At 38.4% G+C, this 14,573-nt stretch overlaps 1 protein-coding gene across 1 annotated transcript in view; it reads right to left on the bottom strand.

The window, feature by feature from the left end:
- Positions 1 to 4,235: 4,235 nt before the first annotated feature.
- The window catches only part of LOC125485741 (regulator of nonsense transcripts 2-like), a 39,499-nt gene continuing 29,161 nt past the window's right edge, over positions 4,236 to 14,573 (bottom strand). The window contains exon 8 of the mRNA XM_048610008.1: positions 4,236 to 7,827. Within this exon, the coding sequence (XP_048465965.1) occupies positions 7,818 to 7,827 (10 nt within the window). The 3' untranslated portion in view covers positions 4,236 to 7,817. The remainder of the gene's footprint in view (positions 7,828 to 14,573) is intronic.

Below are 14,573 nucleotides of genomic sequence, written 5' to 3'. Positions count from 1 at the left end.
AGGAGCGGAGAGGCTGACGTTTCGGGCCTAGACCCTTCATCAGAAAAGCTCTCTGCTCCTGTGATGCTGCTTGGCCTGCTGTGTTCATCCAGCCCTGCACCTTGCACTTTTTTTTCCAGTTTGTGCCCTTATATTGAATAAATAACACTAACCCAGGACTCAAAATGTGCCTTCAAAAGTTTTAAAATTTCGGTTGAGATTTTTTTGCTCAATCATATATTGGATGGAAGATATTCTGAAATAGCCTCTTCCCAATACTGAAAAATGCAGTGACTTGTATTTCAACAAATCAGTAACTATTGCATTATTCTGCCATTGTTGACGGAAGACTGCCCAGTTTTGGCTCACAGTCCAGTCATTAGGACAGGAATTGGTACAGAAAAGGCTGCAGTCATCAGCTCTTAAGCAGTGTTTTCATTGTGATCTTCATTCTTCTTCAAATTAAACTTCTTCACTGGCAGGTCACAGCTGTGCTTTTTATTTAAGCTCGAGACACCACTTCTTACACTATATTTACCTGCCTACAGGGTCTCATCCTCTTGGCACAGGTCACATGACTCCAAAAGACTAGGACAGACATTTGTACAGAAAACCATTTCAGTCCAGTATGCTGAAAATCAGATAGAGAGATGGGAATTTTGGTCTTGACCATGGTCTTCATGTAGAAAGCAATTAAATTATATTAGTTTACATGGCTGTTTCATTAAGGGCAGGGCTCTGGTTACTAAACAAATTGAAGTAAAATGCATTCATTAGCAATAGTGCAGAAAGTATATGACTCAAAGCTACTTACAAAGCAGCATGTGCAAAGCACCCAGCACACACACACTCCTCAGAACACGATGACCAGATCATTCAAATCAAGACAAGGCTTCCATTGCTGTAGCCTTGAAGGTGTAGATTGAAAGAAGCTAATTTATTTTTTGTCATAATTTGGAATGACTTTGTTGTGCAAAACTTTGAACCAGAAAGGTAGTGTGAAATACCTTAAGTCGTCCTGATGGATACTGGTAAAAATATGAAAGCCTGGTAAGTCCCTCAAAATGAGGATGACAAGTACTCCTAGCAGTCTTTTCCCATGGAGTCTTTTAACATTTTAGCTACTTCACTGTTTAGGCTGACAAGGAAAGCCTCCTGCTCTGACCAGCTACGATGGGCATGGGTGAAGAATTTACAAATTGGCAATCAAATCAATCAATCAACTGGGCTGCAAAATAAACCTACGCTTCCATTAACCGTCGAATTCTCAGAGGGCCTTGAGCTCAGAGCTTCTGGACTTGAGGTAGGGAGATTACCATTGTGTCACAAGACTTCTCCTGGCTTAACAACTCACAAAATCCATATTCAAAGTGCAAATTGGTATTCAGTTAGTGGATTTCAGCTGACGTGTAGCCTAGATTCAAAAATGAAGAAAATCTGAACACCAGAGGACTACTTCCGTCAGCAGATGTCCTAGCACAGGGCTTCTCAAATTGTGGATAGCAACCCACAGTGTGGTGACAATCTCCTAGCCAGCAACAGCTACTCTGGAACTCCTGGTGAGTTTTAACAGCAGTACCACGCTCCTTTAAGCCTCATGTATCTTTTTAATAAGCAACATGGCCTCATCAGCCAATCTCTGAAGCCTGATTTCTACACTAAAAACGCCAGTGAAAAGGAAATCCCTGAGGGGATTGAGCACTTCATCCACTTCAAGTTCTCACTGTGGGATCAATGCAATTTTCAAGCCGTGAAATGAGGAACAAAATCTGGAAAGAACTGCCCTACAGTAAGAGTCCTTCAAAAAAAAAAAAAAATCAAGGCAGTGGTAATGTTTTAATCATTGGCATGTTAGCATCAGCGTTTTTCCTTTTCAAATAATAGCGTTAGAGATACAGAATATGTATCATGATACCTGCTACAATATTGGTCTGAAAACAACCTTATTCAGTTAATAAACAGCAAGAACTGCTGCATAAATATTGCACTTTCACCACGACTCCTATGCCCTCTTGCTTTTGGCTGACAACCTTTGCATCCTATTAGGCCTCAAATTAAACTTATGACCACATACCTTTGACAGAAAAACTGCCTACAGGTACTGCCACTCCTGGTCTCCCAGCACCTCAAAACTGAGCACCTTTATGCAAACTGCTCTTCCTGGCTTCATCCTTTTGCACTTAGTCTGAATGCTTATCCTCCTGCCTGTGCCCTACGGCAAACTGCACCTTCAGCTACCCAAGGTCCTGCAATTCTCTCCATAAATCCTGTCTGCTTCTCTCAACTTCCCAATTGTTGTCTTAAGACCAACCTTTTTGCAGTCTTTGGTTAATCTTGCTGATTCTGATGTCATAGACAACGAAGTATTAAATCCAACAGCTGTCCAAACCTAAATGTACAAAGTGAATTAATATATTTTTGGCAAACTATTCACCCCTTACCCCAAATTGGCTGCTTTATTTGCTGACATAATGGTCCCCCAGTCTTTGAAATGCTGGAGGGGTTAATGAGATATATTGTATGAATGCAAATATTTCTTTATTTAAAACAATTTTAGAGGCAACTTGTCATTCAAGAACATCTTAACTTGACATGCTGAAGAGTGGAGGGAATGTTTGGTGTGGTACCTGCACATTACACAATATTACAAAGGATGTATATCCATCAGAACTATCATAATCCAAAACATGTTGGCCTGGAATTTGTGGTTACCACTGACCTGGAACAAAGCTGTTCAAAGCAAGCTTTACGATGCAGATTTCACCTTTCCTAACCTTAATTTAGTCTAGGCACCAACTGTACGGATCTCAAATGTCCAACTACTAGTGGGTTAAGTAGTCAATCACATTATAGAATTCTCAGGCACCTGACCAGGAAGTAAAAGTAACTATCAATCAATTTTTATAATTTTATTTTAGAGAAAATATATTTAAAAAAAAAGACTGGGAGATACACATGGGACAAAGATAAAAACTGAAATGCCAAAACTACTTCTCTGATGCTGCTTGGCCTGCTGTGTTCATCCAGCTCTACACCTTGTTGTCTCAAACTTCATAAAACATGTTTTAAAAATCTAGACTTTTACTGAATGGAGAAATTCTGACATTCCACAAATGTACAATTAGGTTTTCAGGGCCAGATACAGTGGTCATTAATTGTGATAAAACTAAGTGCGTGCTAAAAATCTAGCTGCACCACATTAGTTATTTTTCTTTTTGCATGAACATTAATAGGGTTAGAATGTGAAGGTTCACATCAATTAATTTATGACACCTTAAACAATCAGACTGCACCTTCTGGATTCCCCCGGTTAACAGTGTGCACAGATGTCAGTTTTGCAGTAGTATTGGCAAACCTGTCAATTTCAATGTCACAATCACAAAAGTTTGGGTGTTATTGCTAACCTATAGTCAATTCTACTGTATCTATATTTGTGTTACAATTGAAGGCAGCTTTTAGCACGTATGAGTTAAACCAGGTGGGTTAGCAGAGATTTTTGACAGCAGATCATATCTGAGCAATGTGAAGAATCTGTTGAAGGTAGAACAATAGCTTATATTTACGGAATGTTTTTCATGTAATATGCTCTAAGGGACGGCACTGGAGCATTGTAAAGTAAAATGTCACTGAGCAATGCCCAAACCCGCAACCTCTAGTGTTCAGGAGATCAACAGATACACAAGAACAATACAACCTACAAATTCCCGTCCAAGTCTCATATCACGCAATGGTGTGGTATAGTCACCATTGGAGCTATATTGCCATTTTTCATGGTCCCTGGGTCAAACTGCTGGAATTCCCCCACCAACTGCACTGTGCACAAGAACTGCACCAGCTCAAGGTGACAGCTAACTACCACCTTCAAAAGAAATCAGGGATGGCCAACAACTGCTGGCCGTTTCAGATACACCCATATCCCCATGAACAAATAAAAAAAAAATGGCTTACTGGCTTATAAGCTTAAATTTTGCATCATATCACACCTGTAACCAAAATATTAAAGTCAAAAATAAAAGATAATTACACAAAGTTCTCATTTTACAGATCACATACAACTTTCAAAAATGTAATCTGTCACACTAGCTCATATGAAATTACTAACTTGAATTCTTGGTGAAACAACAAAAGGAATCCATATGACCTGAATACTCCCACTTGATTGGCAATTACTGCCATGTTGTTCAATCAGATGTTGATCAAACGCACATTCATTGTAAGTAACAGCAAATAGATCATACTAGAACAGAGTCAGGAAGTACTAATTCATTAGTTTAATGTTGCTAGCATTACATGCCTCCCATTCTTTTCATAAAGTGTTCCAGTAGAACAGGAATTATGTTGACCACACAATCAAACAGTTCAGATTCAATCTGGGCAACATTCAAACCCCAAAATATGAATTTCACAACATATCACTAAACAATGAATAGTTAACAAAGCAAACCATTAGCTTTTAAAATTTAAAACACTGAAATTGTTAGCAATTTGTGATTCACAATAGAAGAAAGCAGAAAGGAACAATTCAACACTATACAATTAAAGAGCTTGCATTTATACAGGATTTTTCATGAACTCAGTTCACCCTAAAACACTTCACATCAAGGAACATTTTGGAAAATGCAATTTGTTTTAATACAAGGAGCTACCATATACGAACATGTACAAAAATTTAGCCACCTTAGCCTTGCTGCTCATTTTACAGCCAAACATAACCTTTATTGTACAGCATGATGGAGAACATTATACTTTTCCCACCCCTCTCCTGGAAGTCCTGAATCCTTTTAAGGAATGACGCCTATGGCAGTCCACCACCACATTCATTCGCAAGTCTTCTTATTTCAGCCTTGGGAGTGTCAATAAAGAGAATGGATCATGGCAGTTGACACAATGAAGCCATTTCCCATACTTACCTGTCATCCAAATACTTCTATATGCAGTTTACAGCAAACATCACTGGGTACTGGATTAGTGATTGATGTAACCTTTGGGAAATGAATAAATTTTCCCATTTCAATCACCTAAGATCAGCACCACATTCTTTCAGGGTCAGGTATAATACATTTGGGGATAGACTAAAATTTTCTTGTACTGTCTCATGACGTATTCTGAACCCCAGCTTAAAAAGGAACATTTACGCCTGTATTCCTCTCACATTTCACATCCGCCTCCCCTTGATTGCCAGGTTTAGGCCAAAATAGGAGCCATTTTCCACAATTCTTCTATCCTTACCAGGAACAAAGTTGAAATCCATTTCACAAATGATCCTTAAACCAAACAACCATTATATGTTGGGCTATTCACCATGCACTGTGTGTTGCTGGCATTTGCCATTCACATAACAAGGGCTCAAACCCATGCCATCAGCTGTCTAATTTCCATTCTCTGGGCAGAGGGTATGAAAGTTAATGGTGCCAAGTAATAGAATACTACAATTTTGTATGGCAGATTTGGTAATCAGACACCAAAGTTGAGAAGGTTAGCTGTATCCCAGGGTTTATTAATGACAGACTGGTCATCCTGGTTTATTATTGAAGCCTTGAAGGAATGGACCTACCTGGGAATCTTGGAATCTTTCTTCTCAACTTCAGGCAATCCTGCTACATCAGATTAGTTGGTCCCAGATGGAGGAGCAGGAAGCATGTCTCTACTGTCAGCAAACGGTGGATTTATAACAGTAAACTCCAGCAATACGCATGGACTGGTAAAGAACTCTAAGCCTAGACTCTTCAAGCTCAGTTGATCTAAGTGAGAGATGATATCGCTCAGTTGATGTAAGTGAGCGATGGTAACCAGAGGGATGCACATCAGTCAGGAAAGCTTTACCTGTCTGGATTTCTCAATAGTTTGTTTTGGAACATCTTCAGCATAGTGAAGGGTTTCCATACGAAGCAGACATGAAGCTGGCCAAGAACTGACAAAGGAGACTTTAATTCCAACAGAATGGGCTGGTTTTGGTTCCAAATTTGAGATACCAGTGTGCAGTCTCTCAAATAACTCGTCAGGTAATTTTGGTTCCAACCCAAATGGTTTTGGGATATGTAACAATTGAAGTTCCCAAAACCTTTTGAAATTTATATGAATAGACCATGGTGAAGCTCGTCATGTGGTGTACAGGGATAAACAATGATTTAATATTTTCATTCCCCCCCCGCCACATTATCTGCCCTTAAGCAGTAAATTGAAACTTAAGCAGTTAGTGCATTGAAGAGCTTGAATCTGCATTATATATACATTAACAAATGTAATTTGCCTATTTTGGATGTGATTACGTTATACATATAGTTTCAGAAATCTATCAAAGTCAGATAGCAACAAGAGAGGCCTTCAAGAGCTATAAGCTAGGATGATTTTGAAAAAACCTCACTGATGAAATGAACTTCTAATGCCTTACACACAGCATCACAATTACTTTTAGTCCTCCTCATTCTGTCTCATTTAAAATATACGCGTGCCTGTGTGCACAAAAACTCTGAGCAGAAACTTAATTAGGTCAACAACTTTCTTTTTTACTGCAAGACTGGCAACAGCCAAAGGTTTAGCAACTCATGAATTAGACCATGCAGTGTCTTAAAGCCAAACATATACTTCTATACTTAGCTTCCACTAAGTAGTATACAAGCAGATACTTCAAATAGAAGAAACAAACAATGGCGAGCTTTAAACTGAAATTACAGTGCTATTACAAATAAATTTGCTAAAGTGACACCTGTTCGATGCATATAGCCGTACCTTCATAAACACATTTAAGAAAATAGGTTTGCTCACGACTGCACTTATACTGACAACCAGATGGCAATTTTGGTGCAGAAAAAGAATTCAAACCCACCCGAGTCTATGTTCACGTGTTCATCTGTCGCCAAAAGAGTGAAAAAAAAAAACAAAGGTTTTATAAGTTTACAAATATTTGAAAGAATTCCAAAAAACTGAATGTAAAAACAAAACTGAATTAGATTCTCCTTTGCTCTAACACCAGTTTCTACTGCCAACATGTTCTATTGGATGGCAATTGTAAGGTAGGCTTTATATCTGCAATTCTGGGACTTATTTTTTTTATGATTAAAACTGAAATCTCTTCTAAGCAGTGACAACAAAAAAAATGACTGATTTTAAGTAGTACCCAGAAGCAGGAACCAAATAGGATCTGGGAAGTTTAGCTCAATATCGTTGTACCATTATCCAGGAGTACAGTCAAGTTTTCACTAAAAGTGCCAACCAAATTGTTTATGGGAAAACTATTTTCCTCATCTCCCCACCGCCCTCCCTTCAGCACCATCCACATGCCCCTCATGGTAGGATTACTGCCTTTTGGCCTTTTAACGATTCACACTTTCCATTCGACAAAAAGAAAACTGTCTTCCCTCTCTTCTGCCATTTCATAGCAAATTTCAATATTTTTATATGAAGAATGTTTACACTCACAAAAAGTTAAAAGTTCTGAAACCAGAAGATACTGATGAACGAAGTCAAAACGTCTTCGACTCGAGAAGTAATCCCCATCCTTAATTAAATGGATTTTTCTTTTGTTTTACTACTTACTGACACATAGGCCACCTCACAATTTCACTCTCATTCTAAAAGGTGCCAAAGATGTATAAGAATTAACACTTAGAAGTGTTCTTGTAGATGCATTATCAATTCTCTTGTTTTGTTTAGCCTGCCAGCCACTTTACGCTATTGTCGGAGGCTGCAATGTCTGCCCAAGGCCTGGCTCGTACCAGGCACGTGTTGATCTCTAGACAGCCATGGTGAGGTGTGTCCACTGCTCTCGATGGGAGGACTCAGATACCTTTGATATCAGAGATACAGAGGGCAAGTCAAAGTGCCACCTGTCACTAACATCAACGTCGCCTGTAAATAATAAAAAAGATCAATAAAGTACTGATTTGATAAATTCAAAAATGTATTCCTTGAAACAATTACAAAATACTACTTTTAATATTGTCTTATACTTTCCTCCTCCCCACACCTCTTGCAAATAATAAAATCAGAGTTTCATTGATGTTGGGCTATTTTCTCCCAAAAGTGCATTACTTAATGCACAAGCCCAGATGCCAAGCATCAGTGCGATGAGTTGCTTTTTTGGGCCATCAGAATCTGAACTTGTACTGATCATGCAACCAAAATGCACGCTGCTAACTGATGTGCACCGCTGGTTGATATACCAGCAGGCTGTAAAGATCAGATCAATCAGCAAGGACAAAGGATAAATTGCTTTCAGCTCTTAATTTTGAAGTTCATGGTGCGCCACACTGATTGCCTTCCAGGGACGTTGCGTAGGGAGCACTGAAGAAAAGTGAGGAGGAAACAAAAAAAAGTTAAGAACTTGCAAAATGCTTACACTAGTTTTATTTTTCTAAAGGTTATTCAATACATGCAAACATTACCCTACTTTTCTTTGTTAACAATTTGATTCTGCATATGCTTCCAAATCAGGGTGCCCAGACCCCAGGAGATTCCAAAGTGAGTTTTCAGTTTGTTAGTCTTCAGGCTGCTGTATTTGCTGACCTACTAGTATCCACTTTTGCTGTCATTTATTAAGGTGAAATTATGTCGCCACAATAATTCTACTTCCTTTAAACGCCAGTAGCCTTCCAGAAGTTAGGATTGATGGTTCTTGGGAATGCGTCAACATTAGCATTTGAAAACTTTTGGGTTACACTTTCAAACAGTGCAGCTACCCTCTGGCACAGCAAGCAAGTAACGTTCATAGGGGAGCCTCAAAAGGAAGCACTGGCAAATCATTTGATCACACAGCAAAGCTTGATCCTTTCCTCCCCACCAGATACTCGTGTTTTCCACAAGGAAGCTCTGGACACTGAGAAATGGGAACCCTGGATGCTTTACTCCCTCGGATTGCCCAGTTCAGCTGTGGGCTGCAGCTCTTATCCTGGTGATGAATATAAAAACTGAGGACCAAGCTGTTTCATTTAAAATCCTTGCAGAGATATCAAGAAAGAGAGCTGCATGCTTTTCAGTAGCACTCTGGTTCGACAGGTGAGGTTTACATAAGGAAAGCTTGGTATGATGAGCTGGTGCTTTTAAACGTATAGTAGACGTTCAGTTCCCATTATCTGGGAACCAAATAATGTGCATAAAAATATGCATATTGTTGGCAGACTGAATGGATGGATTCAGGGCTAGAATAAGAGCCAAATGAATCCCTAAATTTCCTATGACAACCCTTTAATGAAGCAGACATCAAGCTGATCTTTAAATAAAACAAATCAACAAAACAGTTTTACCCCACAACCCCTATTATCAGATTAACTATACAGAGCATAAAACTTTGCAATAAAACTTTTCTCACTAGAAGTTCTTGCAGCTTTCTCATTTCTTTTACACCATTGATGTTTAAGTAACAAAATCCCACTCTGTAAACCTTCTACATGATTACCAATGGTACTTGTTCCATAAGGTTCCAAAGCTACCTACTGCTATAAAGTTCTCTCATCAAAGTACAATCCTTGTACTGTCACTAATTTGCACCAGCTACTGCTAAGCATGTAGTAACATAAGTAGACAGGGCATCGCATAGCCTGCCTATGTGTCCATAATAATTTTAGGTCACCACTTGTGCCAGGAAAAAAGGATTGGCCTTCACAAGTGAGGGAAAGTAAACATTTGAAGTTTATGATTTACAGAAGTATGAGGTATCAAGTATGGCAATTATGAGTACACGTGTACAAACTCATCAATTATAGCCACAAAAAAATGCTCATAATATGAAGCACAAACACTCTCACGAGGCAGTGTCAATGGAGAGATGAGCAAACATTTTAGCTGTGAAACATACCATATCTGATATATTAACTTATCTATTTTCTCCACAGATGTTTTAACATTTTCTGTCAATTATAGTGACTGCGCACCCAAAGGGGATTTATTTTTTTGCATGACATTCTGTTTAGATTCAACTATGTTCTCTAAGTTAAATTATAATATTTGAATCAAGATTCAGTGCTATCTAGCAATGGAAAGATTGGCTGCAAAGTCCTGGAAACAGATATCAGTCAGCAATAAGCAAAACAGAATTCATCAATAAATACTTTTGCTCCTAGAACTGAAGGTAAAAAGCAAACGTTTACAGCTGCCGGTTATTCAACTGCATTCAAATAAAATCACTGTGAAGCTTTAATAGTTTTTATGTTGTTGTACTCCCAATAATATTGTATTATCTATTCCTTATTCAAGAAATTATGTTCATAAGTAAGTTCAAAGATTTTGCATGTTGCTGGAAGCATTATTCAATCAAGAAGTTAGAAGAAACTATTTTAACATGCAAGACAATTAAAGTCAAGTTCCGTTGATGACTGTTTTTGGCATCCAGGGGCTTTAATCAATCTTAATAACTAACTCAAACTCCTAATAGTACTTGAAATAGAAGACTGAGAAACAGTAATAACATTGCCAGAAGTACTTCCTTTATTTTGGCTTGGAAGTGATTTTAGCAATATTATTATTGACTACCTTTTATTAATGACCTTTGTATTTGGATATCCTCCAGGCATCCATAAGCACAGAGACAACAAGGTGCAGGGCTGGATGAACACAGCCGACCAAGCAGCATCATAGGAGCAGAAAGGCTGACGTTTCGGGCCTAGACCCTTCATCAGAAAAGCATGATGAAGGGTCTAGGCCCGAAACATCAGCCTTTCTGCTCGGCCTGCTGTGTTCATCCAGCCCTGCACCTTGTAATCTCGGATTCTCCAGCATCTGCAGTTCCTACTATCTCTGATCCATAAGCATAAGTTTTATTTGTTATATATTCACAGATGGGAAACTATTACAGTCTTCACAGTCAAATAATGGATCTAACTGAAAAGCTAGTGTCATTTCTGCTTAATAGACCGTGCTGTCTATTTCCCCAAGCAGTTGCCATTTTCTTTGGTTTTGTATAAACACATCATAGATTAAATGTCCCAGAAATATCCTACACATGGAGTTGCTCCTATCATCATCATATCTATCCACAAAGCCTTCAAATATAGATATTTATTGGGCTTTGCAACACATTGCTATACAATGGCTATTGTATTTTTTTAAAAAATATTAAATTAGAACCTAATGGGAATACTATGAACCTAGCAATTGATTATCACTATAGTAAGCTTTCTTTGCAACTAAACCTAAATATAACATTTATAAAACCTAGTTGCAGAGATAGTAGGAACTGCCGATGCTGGAGAATCTGAGACAAGGTGTAGAGCTCGATAATCTGCTAATGTGATATACTGTATCCGCTGTTCCAGATGTGGCCTCCTCAACATCGGGGAAACCAAGCTGAAGCTTGGGGACCGCTTTGCGGAACACCTACGCTCGGTTTGCACCAAACAACTGTACCTCCCAGTCACAAACCATTTCAACTCCCCCTCCCACTCCTTGGACGACATGTCCATCCTGGGCCTCCTGCAGTGCCACAACGATGCCACCTGAAGGTTGCAGGAACAGCACCTCATACTTCACCTGGGAACCCTGCAGCCCAATGGTATCAATGTGAACTTCACAAGCTTCAAAATCTCCCCTCCCCCGACTGCATCCCAAAAACAGCCCAGCTTGTACCCGCCTCCCTAACCTGTCCTCCCACCTATCGCCCCACCTCCATCTCCTACCTACTAGCTTTATCCTGCCTCCTTGAACTGTCCGTCCTCCCTGGACTGACCTATTCCCTCCCTAACTGCCCACCTACACTCACCTTTACTGGCTCCAACCCCACCTCCTTGACCCGTCTGTCTCCTCTCCACCTATCTTCTCCTTTATCCATCTTCTATCCGCCTCCCCCTTTCTCCCTATTTATTTCAGAATTCCCTTCCTCTCCCCCATTTCTGAAGAAGGGTCTAGACAAAAGGTCTAGACAAAGCGTCAGCTTTCCTGCTCCTCTGATGCTGCTCGGCCTGCTGTGTTCATCCAGCTCTACACTTTGTTGTCTCATATATAAAACCTAACTAGTGGCTTATCCTGTAAAATTTATCTGATGCCCAATAGTGTTGACATCATTTTATCATCAATTAATTGGAGCTTCTAGCTGCGCAAACTAAAAAAAAGAGTCTGCTGTTCAACTGTGGGGGGGAAAAAATCTTCAGTATTTTAATCAAAGAAACTCAATTAATTTATGAAAACAAGAGAACCTGAAATATAAAGCTATGCAAATAGCTGACTTGAGGAAACAACACCTGCAACTGATATTTAAAAAGAAAAATCACAACCAGTGTCAAAATGAAAAGCTACTCGTGGTCAAAGTACACAGCTATAGTCAACAAAAATATTTCTTTGGGAGGGATAGGAAGAAAATAGCATAAATTGAATTAAGACTTCAATACATAACTACTGAATCTTTCTCTATCTTGTCATTATGTATTAAAATTAGTCGTAAGATCGCTGTTTCAAAAAAAAAAAATCAAACGCACAGATAGCATGCTCCTTGGTATTGTTGGTATCACTTACAGGATATAACTAAGGACCACAGTCTTTGTCAAAATTTAATATCATAAATTAACCAGATTCCCATTTTATCAAAGACTGGATACATCTTATCAGAAAAATAAATGGCTTGTGAATTGGTCTAACCAATTTAAGAAAACTGTATTCTCCCGTAGCATTCATCAGGCAAGTTTTAAAAATGGACATACAACATGCTCTCTTCCGAATGTTTTGCACATTGAAGCCATTGTGATATTACACATATTCAAGAACAAGAAATATCGGAATAAATGATGCATTATTTTGAGAAAGTGACTAATGCTTCATTTTAGCAATTGACATAAATTCATCCTGAAATTCTTATTCTTTCATGGCACATGGGTATCTCTGGCAATGCCAGCACCTGTTCCCCAACCCTAAATGCCCTTGAACTAAGTAGTTTGCTAGCCTATTTCAAAGGGCAGTAAAGAGTCAACCACATTACTGTGGGTCTGAAACTATTTACAGGGCCAGATTGGGTGAGCACGGCAGATTTCTTCCCCTGAAGGACCTTAGTGAGTTTTTAATTGCAAAGGTAAGTTTCACAGTCAGCATTTTTGGGACTAGCTTTTAACTCCAGATTTTTGAGAGTCGAATTTAAATTCCACCAGCTGATAAATTGGATTTGATCCCATGTCCACAGATTATTAGCCTGGGCCTGCAGGTTATTACCATTACAACACCATATCCCAAGAAATAAGGATCTTGGAAACTATCTGGGTTTAAAACAGATATACAATAAAATAGACACCAAACCACTTTATTGCAACAACTTTTTTCCACAGTACAAAACCAGACTTGAATTTGACCAGCAAGAATGTGCAAAGATCAGTTCAATAAATTCAGACATGCTGCCTGCAGGCTTCCATGTGCTGAAATAATCATTTAAAATTTCCTAAATTACGCAGCTTGATATGATTTTCAACAGGAATTGGAAGACCTTTTAGATGTTTTGACCACGTTATGAAACACATACAGCTCACAAATAATTCAATATAAAATAAAAGATTAAATGAAAAAAGCTACTTAATTTTGTGGAGGGCAGGTGAAAGAGGTGAAAAAGAACCAAAAATAAAAGTGGTCACAAGGTTTTTCAATGTAAACAGTATTTTGGCAATGTTCAATTTCACTAGAAATCAATAATATTTGGACAGAAATTTATTAAATTGAACCAGTTCTGAACTTGATGAAATGGATTAGACTTCAAATAGTCAGATGATATCATTGCAAGGCAGAACTTCACAGTGAAATAAAAATTCAAAAGACGACAACAGGTATGAGAAAAAAATCTTACATCACTATAACACACCAATAAAAAAGACAAAGACAATTCCCTTCATGAAAATATTTTGCAGCTACTATATGTTAGTACAGAGGCTGCACTAAACACAACAGGATTGAATTGTGTAGCATTGCACAGCAAGAATCAAACAAAAATCAAAACATAAATTAAATCCACAAACCTCTAAAGTGAGCATTTTGAACAAAAGACCTTTCTGTCCATTGCCGATGGTTTAGTTTTGCAGACACTTGCTGCAATTTCTGCTGCAGGATTTTCATCCACGAGATTAAACTGGATTGATTTTTCTGCTAACCCAGCCATAATTAACCTGATACTGTAAATTTATACTTTTTAAACTATGTAAACTTCAGTATTTTTAAAGAAGCAAAGCCCCTGAAAACCATTTCTGACTAAACAAAAATGTTAATTCAGCTGCTTTAGTTTTTATTTTAAAAACTATAAGCCATACTGACTGTATTTGCAAATGGTCTAATTCCCCAAAATACCATGTCAGGAAAAAAACAGCAAACATGTCTCTGCCGGTTGACGCTCAAATCTCACAACAAGGTTCCCTCCTCCTACTCATCACAATTCCTCAAATCAAGAAAAGTACAAAACTGTGAGCAAATCCAAATTAGCGCATTGTTCCATCATCAAAAGAAAATAAAGCAGAGAAACAGAGGAAATTTACTCAAGTTTATTTTGGACATGTACATCCTGAGTAAAACTGCATTCCATGTTTCTGCTTGAAAGTTCATGTCAAACTACAAATCAAGTTCTGGATAATGCAAAGATAATCCCAATACGAGAGGACCATCTCCAGCACTAATTCTAGAACAACAGAAAAGTATTGTGC

This window comes from Rhincodon typus, chromosome 22 (assembly GCF_021869965.1).
Source record: "Rhincodon typus isolate 14 chromosome 22, sRhiTyp1.1, whole genome shotgun sequence".
Classification (NCBI taxonomy): domain Eukaryota; kingdom Metazoa; phylum Chordata; class Chondrichthyes; order Orectolobiformes; family Rhincodontidae; genus Rhincodon; species Rhincodon typus.
This window is presented reverse-complemented; position numbering and strand designations above follow the sequence as displayed.